The sequence below is a fragment of the Talaromyces amestolkiae genome (assembly GCF_001896365.1).
Source record: "Talaromyces amestolkiae strain CIB chromosome Unknown scaffold24.1, whole genome shotgun sequence".
NCBI classification, from domain to species: Eukaryota; Fungi; Ascomycota; class Eurotiomycetes; order Eurotiales; family Trichocomaceae; genus Talaromyces; species Talaromyces amestolkiae.
This window is the reverse complement of record NW_024468060.1, coordinates 12,775-33,473: the sequence shown is the minus strand read 5'-3', so window position 1 is coordinate 33,473 and position 20,699 is coordinate 12,775. Positions and strand designations below refer to the sequence as shown.

The window sequence follows — 20,699 nt, the reverse complement described above, 5'->3', positions numbered from 1 at the left end:
ACCAATCTTAGGCATTCGGTCTTAGCCTTCCTATTTCAGAGAGATAGGGAAAAGTCAAAGCTTTAACCCCGCTTAGGCTGGGGAATGTGGAGCCCGTAGTATGCTCATTGATTTTCGATTATATGTGGAATTTCACAAGCATGAAAAAAATGAATACACATTTTGCGACGCAATAAACCTCGTGAACCAGATCGCTTCTGACATACTCACAGAATGGCTCCCTCATACGATGATGATGTAGTGTCCGACATCCAAGTTAACAAAAAGGCGACGCCGTTAGAAAAGCTCTCCCAAGGAGTGCCAATTCCTGGGGTTCCCAGCTTTACAGATATCGAAGTTGAAAGACAATTCATGCTCAATCATATGGCCGGTGCTTTTCGGGTCTTTGCGCGTGCTGGATTTGTTGAGGGCATGGCCGGACATATTTCAGTTCGAGACCCGGAATTTCCTGATAAATTCTGGACGAATCCGTAAGAAATGACAAATTGAAAATGTTTTGAGAGATCTGACTGACAAACATCGCTTAGTCTCGGTCTTCATTTCGCTCTCGTGAATCCTTCGGATATGATACTTGTCAATGAAAAAGGCGTCGCAGTAGGAGGCAATACTAGTCGACCAGCAAATGCCGCCGGATTCCTTATCCACAGTGCCCTTCACCGAGCTCGGCCGGATGTCAATGCAGCCTGCCACTTCCACAGCATCTACGGAAAAGCGTGGTCAGCGTTTGCTGAGCCTTTGGAAATGCTGAACCAAGATGTGGCTATGTTTTACGGAAATGCGCAACAGGTATACCGTAAATTTGGCGGTATCGTTTTCGAAGAAGAGGAGTCTACTGCGTTGGCAGATAGTCTCGGAACGGAAGGAAAAGGGTTAATATTGAGAAATCATGGGCTCTTGACTGTTGGTGGGACGGTGGATGAAGCGGCATATTTGTTTATGCTGATGGAAAAGAGCTGTCAAATACAACTTGCTGCAGATGCAGCTGCGGCTTGCGGACGGAAGAAGGTTTATATTGATGATGACGCGGCCAAGTATACGTTTGATAATACAAGCCATCCGGTAAGTATTTTAATCTGCTTGTTAGTAGATGTCATCATTGACTGTGCTAATACCCTTGTAGGATAGCCTTTATGCAGAGTTTCAAATCTATCTGCAATACGAGTCGGCCGTTTCACATGATGGGTACAAAATGGCATGAAGTACCCCTGACAAATTTTTGATGACCTCTTCTATGGGTCATACGATAGTACTCGTAAAGTTCACTCAAGAAAACGCAAAAGATTTACTACTTGCATACTGCTACTCGCATACTTAGTTAGTATATGAATTGCAAAGCTGAAAATAAAGCTATTCCACTATTTCGTGTCCCACTTGATAGGTTGTACAAGATATAACAAATTATTCTATGTCAGTACCAAGATTCTTAAGTCACTAGACTCCTTCAAAATCCTATTCCAAGAAAGATTGTCATTCCCCGTGTCACTTCTCGCATCCCAAACTTTCTGTATCGCCTGACGTGCAACTAAAAACATACGAAAACCGCTGTCTTGAGCCGAACGTTCCATCCAAGCACTAATTTCATTTCGCGTCTTAAGTTTCATAGCTTCACATCCTGCAATAAATCCGGGCCAGCATGTATTCGATGATTTGTCATGATACTTTTCTTTCATTTTGTCGAACTCCATAAGATGGTAGATGGTTCGCTCTACGTATGGCTGAACTGCAGCGATATGCAAATCTCTGACACTCCGATAGAAGTATATCATGAGAGCTGCATACATCGCTTGTACAAAGTGATGGGGAAATTGTTCCTTGAGAGGTCGATGAACTGGTAGCATACCCACAGTATCGTTGTAGTCCCAGCTGCAGATCTTATTTTCAAGGTCGATTATTTTGTATGCTAGCACGCCATCCCCAACCAGGACCACTTTGTCACGCGAGGATATCTTCTCGACTTCACCTGCCAGCTGTGTCGTTTGCATGATCAATTTGAACAATGACTCTGGTATGGAGTATATCTGCTCAAAGATGGATTTCGGAAAGTATAATATTTCTGCTGCTAGCATTTGGTCACTGAACTGATCATTTGGCGAAGACTGCACTAACGTATCCCATGTCGGAAGTTGTTGGGAAGGTGATACCGTGTCTTGAGTATCGACTTCTTGCCCGCCTATAACGGCGAAGCCTTGTGTTTGAGTATCGGGACACCTGGTAAGGATGCAGAGATAAAGGTAAATGCTATGGAGCATCTGCACTTTGCGAGATTTGACTAATTTCGGCATGCCATAGATACGAATATATCGACCAACGTCACGCAGGTAATGTGCAGCATTCTTCATATCCCCACTCACCACCTAGACCATAGATTAACGTGTTAGTGATTTGAATGTATTAGTCTTTGCAGCAAGAGTCCACTTACACAGATGGTGATCATGCTAAGCAATGCCATAAGAATATCTTTATATTTTTCTTTCTTTGTCTGTGTCGACGAAAGTATAAGAAGTGAACACTTCAGTCTCTTGATTGCTCTTTCTCGATATATTCGGCCTAGTTTGCCTCGTTCTCTTGATTGCCCTTCGCTTGCACTAATATTGGAGCTCCTAAGACCATCTAGATTAAAGGCACTGATAGCCAGAGCGGAAAACATGAGCGAAACTTTTGCGTCGCTCCCATTGCCGCTTAGTACAATGTCTCCGACGGTAGTGAGAATGCTTGGAATGTATAGTGTTTTCCACGGACTTTTGTATGGGACCTCTGCTGGGGTGAGACGTGGAACGAGAGTGTTTTGATAGTGATCGAGAAGCAGTTTTACTGTGGACATGTCGATATCCTTGAGGTCTGCCGCGCATTCGGATGATATTCTAGGTGGCATGAGACTTGGTATGAATGGTAGAAAATCGGTGGATAGCGCTGACGATGTTTCATCTTGTCGAGTTATATCATCGAAAATCTCTAGAAATTGTGAATTGTCTTCTTGTGGTGATGAGGTCAATGTTTGGTTTATGTATTTGCTCGTTTGGAGTATAGTATCATCAAGTGCACACTCAAAGTTGGGGAATGTATTATTCCACGAGTCCATTTGATACGGACTTGGAGGACTTTCCGCGGTATCTATTGTTTGGGCCTTAAATATCTGAAAAGGACCAACCCCAGAATCTTCATATTGGCCCGCGGCAATTGCTACCTGTTTCCGGTCAATAGACTCCAGCATTACCTCAATAGGCTCTCGGGAAACGAGATCAAGAAGATCAGTCGCATTCTGAGCTTGTTGATGTGCTAAGTCCTCGGAAATCAGTCAAATTGCACCAAGAAATGATCTATGTCAACATTACCTTTGAACAGTGGTCGACGTCTAGCATGCGTCTCAGTATCCTCATCACCATGACCTTCATCAAATGCCGCGGTCGTCTTTGGCCTCATCCACAATATGCGGGGTCGAGACTCTGGCGCAAGACACTTTAGACCACTTTTACTACATGACGAGCATTTCGGTCTGATTCGGTCACATCGGATTTTTTTGGAACGACAATTGGAGCATGATCTTTCGCCTCTGGTTTGAGCTAGCATTTCTCTTGGGGTTCAAGTCTGTTAGTCACTTCCGGAGACGATTTCTTGATCAGTTGGATTAAGTTTTGATAGGACAAAGTCTCCAGATATGAACAATAGAGGGTTGGTGGAGCGAAGATAGCAGAGATAAGACATGGCACAGGCCTCAGGCATCACTATTGCTTTATCAGGCATCCCGGCTCCACATTCCTAACTCATCATTTAGGGCTAATTGGCAGCTGATAACGATAAGGAGACAGATTTACCATTTGATCATGACTCACTCGTCCTTTGTTATATCAAGCTAAACCTCTGGAGGATTGCGCATTTGACAGGTTGTAAATCAAGGTTGTGATTGTTTCTCAGATTACTATATCACCGAATAACGAACAATGGCCGTCAAACCTGGAGTTCAGCGGATCGATCGCAACAACGAGGAGGCTATCATCCAAGCCATAATACAGGATGGCTGTGTTATCATCAAGAATTTTACAGACTCTGAAACTGTCCAAGCAGCCAATGCGGAAGTCAAGCCATACCTGGAAGCCGATAAGCCTTGGAAGGTCAAAATCACATCTTCGTAATCTCAGACGCACTTCAATCAACTGACGCATCCCAGGGCGATCTGTTTCCGCCAGAAACGCGTCGATGTGCCAACCTGATTGGAAGGAGCAAAACTGCTCGGGACAAATGGCTCGTTGATCCTCTTGTTCAGAAGCTAACTAGTACGTTCGTGGACAAAACCACTTCCAACTTTTACGGCGAAACGAAGCATACCTATACCAGTAAAGCGATCTGCTCTATTGCAATGACTTTCGACATCGGGCCCGGTGCAAAGGCACAACGGTTGCATCGTGACGATAAGAACTTTCACGTTGATCATATCGATCAGAGTGCCATGGGGTACCGTCTCGGCTCTGATGTCATGATGAATATTATGGTTCCTGGGGTGAGGACAACATATGAAAACGGAGCCACTCTAGCAGTCCCTGGAAGTCACCTATGGGGTCAAGACAGGGCACCAAAGACACAGGAAGCAATATGTGCAGAAATGGATGTTACCGATGCTTGGGTTATGCTAGGAGGACTCTATCATGCGGGTGGAGCAAATACAACCGAAAATGACCGTCGAATCCTACACGGCTTCTTTTTCTGTCGTGGATATTTAAGGCAGGAGGAAAATGCTTACTTGGCCAACTCCACAGAAGACGTTCTCTCATGGTCTCCTGAAGTGCAGAGAATTATGGGATATGAATTATCAAGCCCCAATATTGGGTTTGTTATGTTTAGAACACCACTGCAACATTTGCGGGGGGAGAATTCGGACACATTTGGAGATTTTGATCCATCTCAGGAAGGAAAGTAACTAGTGGTCAATCAAAGGCCATAACCCTCGTATAAAATTAATTGTCTTTATCACCTCTCAGGAAAAGGTGTCATGCACTTATAATTTGGTATTCTGACTTCAGAGAGATATGCCTGAAATTCGATTTACGATTAGTAGGTTCTAGTGGTAATTTAGGGGTTGGAAACGAGCTCTTTGTTGTGTAACACACTATTCACCAGTACATTATTAGAAAACATGGTGTGTATTTGCCTACTATGCTGCACAAGACATCCTGATGCATGCCAAATACCTAGGAAAGATAAGTAGTATCAACCCAATCAGCATAGTCGTCTCCCAGAATGGCAGTAATTTCAATCGCCGCACTAAGCTTAGTCGCGAAACTGGCACGAGTGCCCTCTGATCCAGCGCCCGAATTGTCGTACTCGCCGAAAAGAACATCTTCGGTGTTTGGCTCGGAGCTGGACCATTCTTCCCAGCCTGCGCTGTTGATGACATTGCTCATGGAGGTGTATTGGAAGACGACTCTGGCGTATTCACTCCAAGGGCGCCCTAATTACTAGTCAGCGTGTTTCAAGAGAAAAGATGGTATAGGTAAGGACTAACCCAAGTAATAAGATCCACTTGCGACAGTTTGGCCACTAGCAGCGGCAATGTTAGAGTTGTTGATCACGTAGTACGAAGCATCGCTAGAGGATGAACGTCCGTTAGCTGTAATTGTGCCGACACTCCTAGCAACAACACCAATGTCGCAATCGTCGAACCAGGCAGTAGCATGTTGACCGAAAATAAAGTCACTAAATATATATTAGCTTTCATCATCGTAACACTGCGAATTAGTATTTTGACGTACATTGCACCCTCGATATAACTCTTTGCGTATACCTGGTTTCCGGTTTCCGCCAGTACCGTGTCTATAAGATCTTCCGTTAAATTCCTTGGTTCTGTTTATACTGATCAGTCTTGACTTACCTTGATAACCGATGAATTGGCAAGCATAGTATCCCTGATCAGTTGCATAGGCACTCAAAGCAAGAGCTTGCGCACCGGATCCGTAGCTGTTCTCGATATTGATATTGTAAACTCTTGACTTTGCGGCATAGTTTCGAAGAGTTGCTGTAAACAGATTGTTAATCAATATATATCTCATTTCTCAAAACACGTACCACTCAAATCGTCACTTCCGGCCTCCGTTGCAGAAAGACCGTAGGTAAGAGTTACCAGGTTGGAGGAGTATGAACTCGTACTTTGCTAGATTCAGCATCGGTTCTATTCAAAAATTTTCATGGTTCGATCAAAGCTCACTCTTCAGTCTGGCCGTAGATGATAAGTTCACCCGCAAGACTAGGGATGTAGACTTGTTCATCATAGGTACCCTCCTCAATGAAGATGGTTTGAGTAGATGTTGAAGTCTTGCTGAGTGCCGCTACTGCCGCGCTGATCTGTGTTGTGTTACTTGCGAGTTCTTCGTACTTGTGTAGCTCCTTTGTACGTACGGTTGAATATGTGCCTCCAGACTTTGCTACGACAAGAGATCCAGATGGCGCTGTCATTCGACTGGTAGCCAGAGCCGAAATGGCAAACGAGAGCGAGAGAATAAACGTCTTCATCATGATGAGACTTTGTAGAAGTTAAGCTTTCACTGTGTCTGATGGATGCCCTAGATTATTGTGTTATTTTTCGAGCAGGAAGTATACGCCTGAATTTATTTATAGTGTTTCAATAATACCTACAACATGATCTATTGTCAACGACAATCCGCTTGACCTGACGGTGAAACTTGAACAAACACGTAAGCACATGACTGAAATATGGAAAATTCTCCACCATTCACCTTCGACTTACAATGAAATGAAACGGGCTCCGCATGTTTAAGTTCTAGCTACAATCAGAAGCGGCCGAATCTCAGTTCGGAAAGTCTCCGAGATGAACGTTTCAAGGTTGGCAATGATGACGTTACTTAAGACAAGGAGAATATAGCAGTACCTACCCTTGAAAAATACGGAAAATAAAAGTGACAAGCTTTCTCTACAATAATGCCATGTGTGTGGATCAAGTGCCGGGTTCCCACAGTGCTTAAATCAACCCAGCGATCTTTGAAACACAGGGGGGTCTCTGATTGATTAAAGACGGGTCTTTTCATGAAGTGTGCCCACATGCCAATCAAAGCGTTCCGGATATACTAGGCTTTGTGCGAAGATGATCAACAGTGTTTTTAGGCAAAATCTGTTTACGTCTTAGATTGATAAGATGTCGAGTTCCTATGTGGCTTCTGAGTGAACATGTGCTAGAAACATTTTTCCGCGAGTCACGGTCGATCTTATCCTTCTAGCAGATGGAAAAATTAATACTTGAATATGGAGATGTTTGTGAGGGGTATTACCGGTGCCTATATGGACCATTAAGAAGAGATTCGTAATTCGCCTAAAACACATCTTTCCACAATTTTTTGATTAAAGCCACAACTCATATTTTCTATTCTATGTTGACTTTATTTGTTTGATCGTATGTCTATAAACGCATAATTACCCCATATCTAGGCTCGAATATGGCTTCAAATGTGTGCTTAAATATGAGCGTGAATGAATGGGGATACGCACTCAAAAAAATAGAAGCGCTGAGCGCTTTAATACACCAAGATAAAATGTGGTAAGAGCTAGAAATATATATTAATTCTTCATACAGTTAGTCTATCTGATCTATCATCAAAATGTTTACGGGCGCGTGACACAGGGGTTTGTGTTAGGTGCAGTGTCTTCACAGAAAAAGTGAACGTATTTAGTCCACGGATCTTGCTCTATTTGAGTTTCTTATTCAGGTAGTGTCGGGCAAAACTCCTTGCAGAAATCGTTCCAGTATGAAAAGGTCCAAATGGACTGGCTCTCTACGCTCTTTTGATGGGATAGCTGAACTACTCAAACCTGGTGGCTTATATTATAATATAATATTATTTAATGCATATTTACTTTCAATGAGGCTACCGTTTCAAAACCTGGAAGCATGCGAGCACACTCACTTTTTAACTGAGCAGATGAACTCCGAGCCTTCACAGGACATTGGTTTGGGCAAACATTTGAAGGCTTCTACGATTGTGAATATATTACCACCATAGACTAATTTAAAGGGGGGGCTCCACCGTTATTAAAAGCGAACAACGTCCCGAACCGACTCTAATCCGCCCTGACATTCATGAATGTCCAGTTTGGAGCAGTGCCGACACCGCTAAAACACAGATATAGCAATGGTCGAAGCGGACATCAGTAACCAGTCAAGATATAGATAAATGGCGACGAATATGTTTCCACAGGCGTAACATCGAATGGATACAGGAACTTTCTCTATCGACTTGGATATACTCTATAAAAACTTGGGATGAAACAAAACTTCGCGAAGAAAATGACATTCAATTTGACGATATACTGTTACAGGCATGGATGGAAGCCCTGCTCACGGGGATGCTCTCGATACCTATTACGATTCCCGAGAAAAGGATCGTGAGTTTTAGACACAATCTGAAGTATAGAACTTACGAGAATACCTCGCGTACTTCTCGTGCGCTTACGAGAAAGGTCAACAATTTGTTGTTCGACGTGTACCAGCATTTTATAGAGCTATTGGTATCAACTCTACGATCATTTGAATGGCTTAGGGCGGATGAGGTTTCTTCACGACCTGTAGTTTATCTTTATTGCACTGCTATTCTGATCATTGTCATCACCTGCAAATTCCAGACATCGTTGATGGATAATGGTCGATTGGCTTCTTTACAACCACCGAGTGACTCAAATTCTTGGGAGATTACCTTTGAACAGTTGTGCGGGGTAGAGTCTGCGTTCAAAAATAGTATTCTATTTGCCGACCACAAAAATACTTCGATATCGGATACAAAATTGTTAAATATCAACAAGACGTCGAGGAATTTCATAAATCAAACATGGAACGAGTCTTTATTATGTATTTTGATTTTATCAAGGGAAATCAGTCAGACATTCGATAATATTACTACTAATATCAACACTGGATTGTTATCAGACCGATAACACAGTCTTGAACTGTGCAAACCTACCTAGTACTGCGTCGTATATCGAGATGTGCATGGAGGAATTTTTGCTGAATAGTAATAGTGCTCATTGCCAGTTCTTAATTGTCCTTATTCTTATAAATTACGGCTCTTTTCCTTTGTAATCTTTGCATTGCAGAGATTACCGTGCCCTTTCCTGGGAACTACTAGCTATAAAAATAAGGATAACTCCATGCTATTTCTTTAAGTGACGAATGCCACCGTATCCCGTGTCTGATGCGAAACTAATCACATCGATACACCCGTGATGTAGGTACTTCATTACTCGATTTTTTTTTTCCATATAGAAAAGATGGTGGCTATGTCCTTCGTACTAAAAGTCTATTTGCAATACGCTTTGTTCGGATTGTGGCGGTGCAGCTGAATACTACGATGTCCACGGATACCTAGATAGCATCTGCCTACCACCTACTCACTTCTGAAAATATATAGTCAGTCTCTCGTATCTAGTTAATACTCCGCAACCAACCATCAAGAATAATCAATGTCTACACCAAACGATCTACGCATTTCACGAACGCTGGGGGCCCTCTTAGGCGTCCACTGCGGGGACTCACTAGGCGCCACCCTTGAATTCCAGCCCTGGTCACACATTATAAGAGATTACCCCAACGGCTTGCGCGAAATCATTGGGGGCGGCTGCTTCAACTGGCCGGTTGGCCATGCGACGGATGACACCGATCTAACCCGAGCAGTCCTCCTAGCCTACCGAGACTATGAGGAAACTAAACAAGCTGGAAACATCCAGTCGGTGGATAAGTTTAATGTCGCCAAAGCAGCAGCTGAGTACTCGCTCAAATGGAATGAGGGCGACTGGCCAGGTCGCAAGAAAGGGTCCCGTCCAATTGACATTGGGAACGCTACGAGAACTGGCTTACAGCAGTTTAAGAGGTCAAAAGACCCAACGAAAGCTGGCGCAGGGATTGGCAGTGCGGGAAATGGAAGTTTGATGCGGTGTATTCCGACTGCGCTATTTGCGTCAAATGAGAGGCGACAAAACGAGTCGATAGCGATCAGCGAGTTCACTCACAATGATCCGAGATGCACGGTCGCTTGCGCAGCATATAACGAGATCGTTGCTGCTCTTGTTAATGACCGGACGCCGCGAGAAGCTGTAGAAATTGGCAAGAAGGTTGCAAACGATTTGGACTGCGCGAAGGTTACAGATGCTATCATTGAGGGAGAGACGCTTCCTTTGGCGAAGATCGCTAGTGGGGGTACCCGGGATACATCGTTTACTCCGTCTGGGTATGTCCTCAATAGCCTAAAGCTTGCGATTGCGGCCTTGCTAGATTCGAGGTCTTTTGAGGAAGTGTTAGTAGATGTCGTGCGGATCGGAGGAGATAGTGATACAAACGGGGCCATTGCAGGCGGTCTTTTGGGTGCGAGAGACGGAATAGAGAACATCCCGGAACGATGGTTGGAGAAACTGCAGTTTCGGAAGGAATTCGAGGATATGACGAAGCGCATTCTACAACTGCAAGAGAGAGTGAACAAAGCATCCTAGTGCGCAAGGCAGCGCGTAAAGGTACATTGATGCTCTAGAACTTGTACTAGAGTCAGCTAGTAAGGAATTTCATGAGATCCCCAAATAGTTATTAGTTACATATGTATTTCGATATGAATAAACAGAAATCTGTATTGTAGAGGTTTTTCGACAGTATACCAATTTGACGAATGAGAGCACAGCGTATCTTTAAAACGTTCTCGTGGAAAAAGAAGTTTACTAGTGCCTATGTGGATTCCGATTGTTTGTCAGTAAACGAGCTGAATTTCCGAGTCAATAGCGCGAACTGTTTCATCAATATCCTCTACTTTTTCACACTCTCAGTAAAAACTTGAGGAGTTCCATTCACCACGAACAAAAATCTCTGATTCTATATTCCTGGGTACCTGTAACATGGGCCTGGCATCTTTACCGTCAGAATTGATTCTGTACCTTAGCAACTACCTCTCCGACGACAGTCTCAATGGACTAATACGCACCCGAAAATCATTTGCTCACCTTCTGACTCCGATACTGTACGAACAAATCTTCGCCTCTGGAAAGAAGCATCTGCGACCACAAGTTGATCTTCCCGACTTGGATCCATACAATTTACCATTATCATGGCATCACTGCGTCAGCCGTTGGGAATCCGATTTGCTTTTGGGGTACATTCGCTCAAAACCGGCGGAATTTTTAATGAGCATTGACGGTACAAGTCAAACATTGCTTCATGTAGTAGCTCGCTCAGAGAATATATTAATTGCAAACATACTCGTTCATGAGAAGTGTTTGAAAATAAATAGCGAGGCGCCACATGTCGGGGTACCGTTATTCCAAGCGATCCGAAACGAGAAGGTAGCCATGTTTAAATGGCTGATCTGTAACGGAGCAGATATTACGAGACTAGATCCTCGCGGTCGAACTGTGTTAGAAGAAACGGCTTTGTTTAGTTCAGGCGTTATGGTCCGATTTGTTCTGGATACGCTGAAGGAGCAGGGACATGAAGTGACGTCGAACACTCTGGATAAAGCTCTACATTGTTCACTCTACTCTGGCCGGGAGCTTGCAGTGCGTACACTTCTCGATCATGGTGCTGATCCCTCATCAGTGGATGGCTACGGCACCACCGCCCTAGAAGCTGCGGCAGTACACGGCCATGAGAACATTGTCCACATTCTACTTGACTCTGGCGCGAATCCATTACCTTTAGATACCTTTGGCCGATCTGCACTTACCTGCGCCGCAGATGGGAAGTGCAGTTGGGAAACCACGCGAAGGATTCTCGATGCTGTTCTCAAGGCCGGAGGTGATATAAAACAAGTGCATATACTGTCAAGTTTTGCGTCTCAGGTCTGTGTACCAGCAGTAAAAGAGCTACTTAGCTATGGTGTCGACGTACTATCTCCCAATGAATCTGGGGTAACGGCGTTACATATGGCCTTGTACCGCTATTCTGAAAATCTTACGTCAAAAGATCGAGAACACTACGAGCAAGTATGTAAAATACTTATTAAAGCTACCAACAGTGCCGTTCAGGACGGAGGAGAGTTTGATCATAATCTGCCGCGCATAGAGCCTTTGAGAGGTGGAACATCTTTACACCTTGCTGCAAAGTGCGATTCAGAGACTGTGATGCGCATGCTTATTGAAAGTGGCGTTGATACAAATATCCTTGATCTTGATGGGAAGTCTGCATTGGACATTGCTATTCTTGCTGGCCATAAGAGTATTGCTCGTCTGCTTGAGTCTCGACCAGTGGGCTGACAATGTTAAGTATTGATTCAAGTTACTTGTCTCTATTTCAGACTAGGTCTTCCATAACTGGTTGTTTTCTATAACTGAGTAGGCATTGCAATTAAAGACCAATTATGCTTTCATTATTATTATAAGCCTATAATTCACGTTGCACCCATTCATTAATGTTTCCCTTTACTTCCAAAACGTTTGCATGAAGAAACTTCCTAATTCAAAAAGATACTAGTAAGTTTGTAAGTAATAATCTTCCACATATTCAAACTGGTCAGCCTCTTGTCTCCCATCGTCATGGTCAGAATTATTCTCCGGCTTCTTCCTTAATTATCTATACTGTCAATGTCATGGCTTGACTTTTCAAACAAAAGATATCAGCCCTCATTATGAGCACGAGGATTGCAAGTTCACAAAAGTCCCTACCATCAAGAGGTTGCTTAGAGTAAATAAGGGGAATTCTTGGTTTCAAAGGTCTTTCTTTGCTTTAGGCAAAGTTTGCCCAGTTTACATAATATTTATTTGGATAACATCCATCATCCAGAAATTTTCAAAATCAGTCTATTTTCATGTAACACAAAGTACCAGAAATACGCAGGCCCATCACAGTCTCCCACAAAATTTCAGATATATTATTAACAAAAATGAAAAGCTTCCTTGGCCTCTCCGGAGAGGTCCTCAACATGTAAATCTGATCTCCACGGAAAAGCCACTAGATCTCTGGTCCCCTTTTCTCAGCGAGTGGTTACATATTGACCTTTTGTACACGAATACAACTAATGCCCGGGAATACAGCTCTCTAATGTACTAATAAATCGTATTCGATCTCTCGATGCACTCACCTGTGCATACAGCCAAGTTTCTCGATTAAATCGTCGAAAGCGCAAAGCGTATCCAGTGTCTTCACATTCGATTGCCGAAAGTGTTTCAGGACAGTGATGGGCTATTTATTCCAGACCAAAGTGGTCAAATCCTCGATCAGATTCAAACTTATGCACTGTCGTTCCAGTCTGTGAGTTTGATGGGAGAGTTTCACCGTATCTTGGTGGTGTCGAAAAGGCTAGCTTTTTATTGTCCCTAGTGAATGATGGATTGCAAGAATTTCCATCGCTCGAGTTGATCACCGTCGCAATTCCTCACGTATACCGCGCCTTTGAGTCAAGTATTTCGGCATCGATATGGATGGGAAGTGACTGAGGTGGAACACTGGATCGATGACGCATGGTCTCCCCGGCGAAACAGCGAGAGTAGTGAAATCGACGATGATTCTTCTTGGGTGGGCGGAGGCTTGACTGAAGATGTTCACGATGACAACACTACTGGATTTGATGGCGGATCTGAGGACGGGTTAGGCGAGGATGAAGGAAGCGGTGGTACTGAGGGTCTCCAGGTAAAAGAGAATAATGATAATGTTGTGATAAACACTAGACAAGGCGCAAACAGTGCCTAGTAGATGATTCTGGCCGTAACACAAGGTACCAGATTTGACGAGGGTTGCTTATCGAAGACAGTTGCGACGATGGCGTCAGAGGTAGTAGTCTGCTTGTATGATCAATATCAATGCCATTCGATCCGACGTTCGATTCCCTGTATGTAGTAGCAATGATCTTGCTCTTAAGCGCTGAGATGTTGAAGATTGCGAGACAGATGACGGCTTTTCTGTGGCCCACAACGATATCGCAGTGGATGATTACTATTTTCATATCAGGTCAAGCGAGAAAGTCATTAGATTTGATGTTTATATATCTGACGAGAGTCAAAGTGAGAATGATATCAAGATATCCGCAGTGTTGTTGACGAGTATAGTAAGATGAGGTATGTCATCACATTGTACAGATAAGACATAGTCAACAAAGAACTGCTTCATTCTTAAAATAAATAGATCTGAATTTGATTATGACCTGCATGAGACAAAACAGTCAAAAGATGGTGAGCTGACTGGGTTTTCCCGACAAAGTCGCGTTGGTAAACAAAGGCCCGTCCACCTTCATCAACCGTTTGCCCAGCATATAAACACCCAACTTCCTATTTCTCAAGAGAACCCACGACCTACCTTCTCCCACATTTTCACCTACAACAATCAAAATCGCAGCGCTCACAAACAACATGATCGGATTCCTCGATCTCCCAGGCGAGATTCGCAACCTGATTTACGACCATCTGCTCGCGTTTGAAGGGCCCATTGCGTTTTGGGCGAAAAACAATTCGCTGCCTGTCAACCTTCTCTATGTCAACAACAAGACCATTTACCGCGAGTTCAGCTCTCTGTTCTATTCGCGGATCACGTTCGACTTCAGCTCGCGTGGCCCCGACTGCGAAGGACGCCAATGTTGCGCTTGTTTGACCAAAAAGACGACCTCATTCCTCGATCAGATTGGCCAAAACGCGAGATATATTCAGTGCATCGAAATTGACTTTCCCAGCCTCAATCTCGAGGAAGATGAGCACTGGTGCGAAGCTTTGATCTCCGAATACAGCCTTGAAGTTGTCAACAAAATCGCAAGCAGCTGTCCTGATCTGAAACATTTAATATTGGGCCCGAACCACACATTGAACGCTCTACTAGACCTTGCGGTTATGGAACCAGATGAAACTTTTGAGCTACTACATAGAGTTGACCGTTGTATCCACAGAATTCGATCTCTTGATTTGATGATCTGGGTGAGGATTCCTGGTTGTGAGGAGTTTTCCGAATTGATAGAGGATATGGAGTCTATTTTTGATTGGAACGTCGATGTTATCGACCCGATTGACTTTGAATGGATGACTGATGAGGAGGAGGACGAACAGGACGACGAAGATGAGGATGACAGTGACAACGATGACGACGCATCCGATGACTTCGAGGCCTCCGATAACGACGAAAGTGCGGACCATAATAGGGATGGTGAGGACAACGGCCAAAATGACGAGAAAAACGAAATCGGCAACGAAAGGGAGGAACCATGAAGGGGGGTGTCATTGGTCGCCCTCGTGCAAAGTCAACTTTCACAATTCAGCAATTTAACAAATTTGTGAAGTGTACGAGTAGGAGCTGCGATGATGTCTCATGTTCTTAGCTATGTATTGTATCAAGACTACTTATCTATTTGAAACACGATCTCATCATATTGTATTGAGACTTTCTATTCCGCTCTTTGAGCGGCGTATTTGACATGACTAAAATGTTGAACTTGACCGTGACGGCATATTTGGGCTCCAAAAAGGCACGCCTCCTTCTACGATAATCCGAAGACCATCAAGGATGAGAATATGACAGTTGACACCAGTCCTATCATTGAGATGGAAGCTCTGGGGATTAATCATATTAGGGACAGAGTTATACTCTTCTTTCTCGAATGGCTTAAGCTCAAATGATCATGATTGCTAGTGAATTCCTATCATACGAAGAAGTCCGTTGATATGAAAATATGATATATCAGATCATATGCACGTGATGATAGACTCATTTATTTTCTTTATGAATTTTCTTTCAGGTTCACTCCCCAGGTCCTATTCAGAAACCATGCAACTTCTTTCTACAGTGGACATCTCTATACGATTTTCCATTCCTGGATAGACAATTTTTTTTTGCTTATATCACAGAACATAAATTGATAATCAAGCAGAATGTTCGAGTCCCTCAAGCTTCCTGGAGAGATCCGCGCCATCGTCCACGAGAATCCACTTGTCGAAAAACCTGTCAGAGGAACACGGGAAAACAAGCCGCCCCTCCATCTCAATCTCGCATACACGACCAAGACCAAGACCATCCACTGTGAAACGACCTCGTTGTTTAATTCTCGAACCTTATTCGACTTCAGTCGCGATGTACATAGGGGTTTTTTTAATTGTGAGATATCACGTGTTGACTCACACGAACAGCCCAGTTTCTGTCATAGATCGGTCACAATGCGTAGTACATTTAGTATGTCTATCATCAATTTCCAACCTCATGCTCGGATATTGACATAGGCACAGGGCATATCGATAAACACAGTCGTCATGCGTTCGATTTATTTTGAATGAGATGCCCTAATTATGTCGTCTAATAACCTTGGAACTATGTATATTCCTTCGAAGGCGAACCTGACTGGTCTTACTCCTACGCAGAAGCTCCTGAAATCTACCAGTATTCCAATGACTTTGTAGAGAAGTACGACTTGAAACACTTCCTTCACTGCATCCGGGAGGTGCATCACGCTGAATGGACTGAGGTCATCAGCAAGTGGGTGATCAAGGTCCTCAATCCCTGGTCAAGCTTTTCTCCGAGGTCTGGGGTGACCTTCTGGTTAATGTTGTAGGGTCCGTTCCATAATCCTGCATGAGACAATCGATTAGGTGGATTTGCCAAATCTCTTTGTCTGGTTGGACCACCGATTAATTTGTGTGTGTGTTACTTAGATGTCATCGAAAATCGAGTTGATCTTAAGGTTGACAGCTCGTGAGATCACTTTGACACCTAGAGAATAGCCCATTGAAAGAACTATCTGCCATGTATGTTTTCGGAGGTCCAGATTCTTCCCTGGCTCCAAGGTAAGCACTCCACTTCCACTTTGATTCTTGGTTGAAGTAGCTAAACACCAGAAATCCAGCGCACGTGACTGCCTACAGTCGGCTCTTCGATGGATCATTCATGTGCACGATGGTGAGTATCACGACTTTGAGTATCACGGCTTCTCCGATGATGAGGTTGCAGTCCAGCGCGACGGTTCGTATGGCAATGACGACCGATTGGCAGACAAGGGGGTGCCGTAATTTGCCTTTGTATGTCGTCGAGGTACGGTAAGTTCCATGTCCCACAGATATAGTATAATGCTGATGTAAAATATTTGTAATGTATTAAGATATACCTCAAGCAGCGATCCGTAAACCGCCCGAGGTAGAAAGAATAGAATTATTGGAATGACAACTCTTAGAGTCAATTACTAAATATGTAGAGATTGCTAGTTGAAAAAGGTAATTCTGATTGTATCATTCAAGTTCCAGGGCCTAGAGAAATATGGGGAAATTATAATTGAAATTTTCTAAAGATCTAGATCAGTATCAACCTACGACAAAATACCTCAAATTTATCTCAAGATTACACTTTCATATCTGCCTTATTTCTACATAGTGCAATCATATATTTAGAAACTCTCACGCGCTAGGCAGCAAGTGAAGTATTCTTATGAGCGGCCTAAGTTCGTGAATATACATAACGTTCTTACATATTTCTCTATTTGTACATTGCCTACGAACTCCTAGAAAGAAATCATTCCTCTTTTTAAATGATGAAATTTCTAGATGCTGATCAAAATGACGATTGCAACGGAAATAAAACTCATTCAACAGCCGAAATTGAAGAGGTAATTGAACGGTCACTCGTGCCTGAATGGCTCAAAAAGATCGGTAACTCAACATGCTCATTTCGTCAGAGAAACTTTGGAATGGAACATGATGTGTTGATTTATTCATGATGATTCCATCACAGCGCTGATGTTCAATTATAAAAAGTGGCATCGAGAGCCGTCTGACAAGGGAATTTTCAACTCTCCAACCGACACTTCCATCGACTATAGGCTTGCCGAAGACCATAACACTCCTCTACTCGATTATTCAATTCTAACCAACATGAAAAATATCCCAGCCCTCATCGTTGCATTCGCAGCTTTGGCTGCCGCCGTTCCTGTTGCCTTGCAGGACGCGACAGGTACAGGTATGTCTATCTCGGACACGTATGTCAGACTACATGGATGTCTATATTGATAATCAATTAGACATTGCAAGAAAAAGAGACGACATCGGAATCAAGCCTCTTGTTGTGCCACCTGGTGCTGTGTCCACAAACTTCTTAACTCGTCGTTCGGATGGCCCTCATGACCATGACCACGACCCTGATGATGAGGACGAAGAAGAAAGACGCCGACGGAAGCAGAGAGAGGAGGAGGAGAAAAAGAGAAAGGGAAAGGGCCATGACGATGATGACGATGATGATGACGACGACGACGACGATGATGATGATGATGAGGACCGTGATCGAGACCGAGACCGGGACCACGATAAGGACCCCGATCATGACAAGGATCACGACAATGATGATGACAAGGATCATCGCAAGGATTATCACAAGTCTCGACGTGCCTTCTAAACTTGCCAGTCGCAGCTCTTGCAGCGGTTCATGCAGGCCGATGTGTCTACAGCCAGCTAGCTCAAGCATTACAGCTCGAAAGAGGAGAGGCCCTATCTTGCTAAATCTAGACTAGGTAATAGTCAATGCTTCAAAGCAAAAAGCCATGATTCTGGTAGTCAATATTCATCCAACAGCAGTATTGTGCTTGTTTAGACCGTATAAAAAAACCCCTTCTGAGTATAATGTAGCCCGGTCTAAATTAGAAGTTATACTCTAGCATTTTGTATGGTTGTCAAAAAGTAGTCATATCGAAGTCATCTTGACAACAGACGCCCAACCTTGACTAATCAACATGTAATCTTCAAAACATTTCCCCCACCCAGATTATTGATCCTGGGTTTTGACCAAGACAAATTCCTCGATGCGATATTATACCCGTTCTACTAGGTATTATCATTGTAGATATTCGCATTTAATTTGCAACAAATGATCTTTTATCTTTGTAGTACTGAATGATAATCCTGGCTGTCTGTGTGTAGATATCAACAACTCTTGATTCATCGACTTAACTTAAAAAAATGGGCTAAGGATTGGATTGAACATCTAACCTACCTCTTATGCACACTCGTTGCAATTCAAGAGAATATGACGGGTTCTCCGACTTTCTATGCAGTTGATCGGAGAGCCACACAGGCACATCTTGTCTGATTACAGCCTAGTAAAACATTCTCCCTTCAGATACAGTGAATATTGTAAAAGGTACGACTCCATGGGGCCCGCACCAATTGACTACATCTGCATATGTATCGGACATTTTTGGTGACGGTATCACCTCCCGCTTGCTATCATTAAAGCATTAAAGTAGCATTGTCAATACAATGGCATCCCTAGACATCAAGGATATTCTCGCTTATTAAATACATAAGGCTCCAAAGCTGGGTTTGTATAGATGCTTCGGCGAGATCTTTAACAGCTAGCAGACTCAGGGTTCTCACTGTTCTAAGCATAAGTGCTTTGCATGTTCAGAGTAACAACTAAAACTCTTTTCTCTTTGTCTTTGGTTCTGAGTGAGAATGAGATACATACACACTACCGTAAATGACTTGTATTGACTTTGGCACCGTGACTGTAACCCAGGAATCCTTCTTGCCCTCTCCTCCACTCCCTTTGAAGACTTAATTTTAGGAATATCAGCGATATTCTAGAATGGGACAAAGGCTTACATGATCAAGAAATCGACTGATAGATGATACGCTGACAAGCAGCGAGCAGCTAAACATTGCCCAGATTGCCAAAACTGTTGAGTATAGTCGAAAATCAATTTATTACATACAATGGAACCTCGAACAGTTTGGTAGCGCGAGCTCCCTCAATCCACCCTAGCCAACAACTAAATATTACAACGTTAATGCTAGAAGCATTGTGTATTTATTTCCTAAAAAAGCCAGCACTATACCTAGATGAGATAGCAGTCTTCTTATAGAATAAATTCAATCTACACATAACACTTAGTAGTATTAGCAGGGTTCTTACTTTAATCAGTTGATTAAGAAAGATAGCATATCAACAAACAAAAAAGCGTAATACAGACTTGCAAAATAAATATTTTAATTATATTTCCAATTTCAGCTCAGATCAGCTGCTTTCTATAGATAATTCAGAGTATGATAAACAAGCAGGATTTAGAGGCACAGCGTGGTCACCTCTAGATGTAGTACCAATCCAAGTATACAGATTTCACCATAATCAACGCTATCAGGTTTTGCCCGCTTATACCCAAAATAGTATAATTCTATCTCATATTTTTCAAGATTCAATTAACGCTATAATATTTAAGGGATTGTATTAAACAGCTTCTTATTCCCTATAAAAAATAGCCGGAGCTAGAGTCTACCCTTGTTATAGACAATATATCTTTTCATCATTCCCAACTAGATACAAGAGGTATATTTAAGAAAAGAGGTAATGATTATACGTCTATCCCTATGTTCACTAGATATAAACCTTATCAAAGAGATTTTTTACTAAGGTTAAGACATTCATCAGACAAATTAGCAACTTTATAAAGAGGACCCCAATAAAGATTTTAATAGCTTCCTAGAATGGTGTGTTGTGTGAGAACAGCTAAGATCTTGTATTGGAAAATAACTAGTTGCGCTCATCTACAGAGAATATTGAGCATGAAGAGGAGAAGAAAGAAAAAGAATCAAGCCCACCCGCTACACTAGCTCTTCATATAAGGCTCTTTGTGTGACTAGAACTTCCCAATACAGTACCGCTTCTCAATATGGCCATGCTCAGGGCCGAAGCCCTATCTCGCAATAGCTGCATGTTCCGCCTCCTTGTACGGGAAGCTCCACCATGTGGCCAAGAGCCACATGCCGTCGAACTGTGAGGTTGA

The 20,699-nt window shown here is 43.0% G+C and overlaps 7 protein-coding genes across 7 annotated transcripts; 6 read left to right on the top strand and 1 right to left on the bottom strand.

The window, feature by feature from the left end:
• Positions 1 to 213: 213 nt before the first annotated feature.
• On the top strand, positions 214 to 1,198 carry BHQ10_009352 (uncharacterized protein; the record flags this gene model as incomplete). Its single annotated transcript, XM_040882259.1, has 3 exons — positions 214 to 470; positions 528 to 1,059; positions 1,121 to 1,198. 3 exons carry the CDS (start codon positions 214 to 216, stop codon positions 1,196 to 1,198), a joined length of 867 nt encoding a protein of 288 aa, XP_040737854.1.
• A 2,740-nt stretch (positions 1,199 to 3,938) lies between these two features.
• On the top strand, positions 3,939 to 4,912 carry BHQ10_009351 (uncharacterized protein; the record flags this gene model as incomplete). The annotated part of the gene is made up of 2 exons (XM_040882258.1): positions 3,939 to 4,109; positions 4,166 to 4,912. The coding sequence occupies 2 exons, from the start codon at positions 3,939 to 3,941 to the stop codon at positions 4,910 to 4,912; spliced, it is 918 nt and encodes a 305-aa protein (XP_040737853.1).
• Positions 4,913 to 5,183: 271 nt separating this feature from the next.
• On the bottom strand, positions 5,184 to 6,504 carry BHQ10_009350 (uncharacterized protein; the record flags this gene model as incomplete). Its single annotated transcript, XM_040882257.1, has 6 exons — positions 5,184 to 5,443; positions 5,498 to 5,688; positions 5,745 to 5,805; positions 5,864 to 6,007; positions 6,058 to 6,137; positions 6,197 to 6,504. 6 exons carry the CDS (start codon positions 6,502 to 6,504, stop codon positions 5,184 to 5,186), a joined length of 1,044 nt encoding a protein of 347 aa, XP_040737852.1.
• Positions 6,505 to 9,456: 2,952 nt separating this feature from the next.
• BHQ10_009349 (uncharacterized protein) lies at positions 9,457 to 10,479 on the top strand (the record flags this gene model as incomplete). The annotated part of the gene is made up of 1 exon (XM_040882255.1): positions 9,457 to 10,479. The coding sequence occupies one exon, from the start codon at positions 9,457 to 9,459 to the stop codon at positions 10,477 to 10,479; it is 1,023 nt and encodes a 340-aa protein (XP_040737851.1).
• A 393-nt stretch (positions 10,480 to 10,872) lies between these two features.
• BHQ10_009348 (uncharacterized protein) lies at positions 10,873 to 12,225 on the top strand (the record flags this gene model as incomplete). The annotated part of the gene is made up of 1 exon (XM_040882254.1): positions 10,873 to 12,225. The coding sequence occupies one exon, from the start codon at positions 10,873 to 10,875 to the stop codon at positions 12,223 to 12,225; it is 1,353 nt and encodes a 450-aa protein (XP_040737850.1).
• Positions 12,226 to 14,313: 2,088 nt separating this feature from the next.
• Positions 14,314 to 15,156, top strand: BHQ10_009347 (uncharacterized protein; the record flags this gene model as incomplete). The annotated part of the gene is made up of 1 exon (XM_040882253.1): positions 14,314 to 15,156. The coding sequence occupies one exon, from the start codon at positions 14,314 to 14,316 to the stop codon at positions 15,154 to 15,156; it is 843 nt and encodes a 280-aa protein (XP_040737849.1).
• Positions 15,157 to 17,799: 2,643 nt separating this feature from the next.
• BHQ10_009346 (uncharacterized protein) lies at positions 17,800 to 18,316 on the top strand (the record flags this gene model as incomplete). The annotated part of the gene is made up of 2 exons (XM_040882252.1): positions 17,800 to 17,884; positions 17,946 to 18,316. 2 exons carry the CDS (start codon positions 17,800 to 17,802, stop codon positions 18,314 to 18,316), a joined length of 456 nt encoding a protein of 151 aa, XP_040737848.1.
• Positions 18,317 to 20,699: the final 2,383 nt, after the last annotated feature.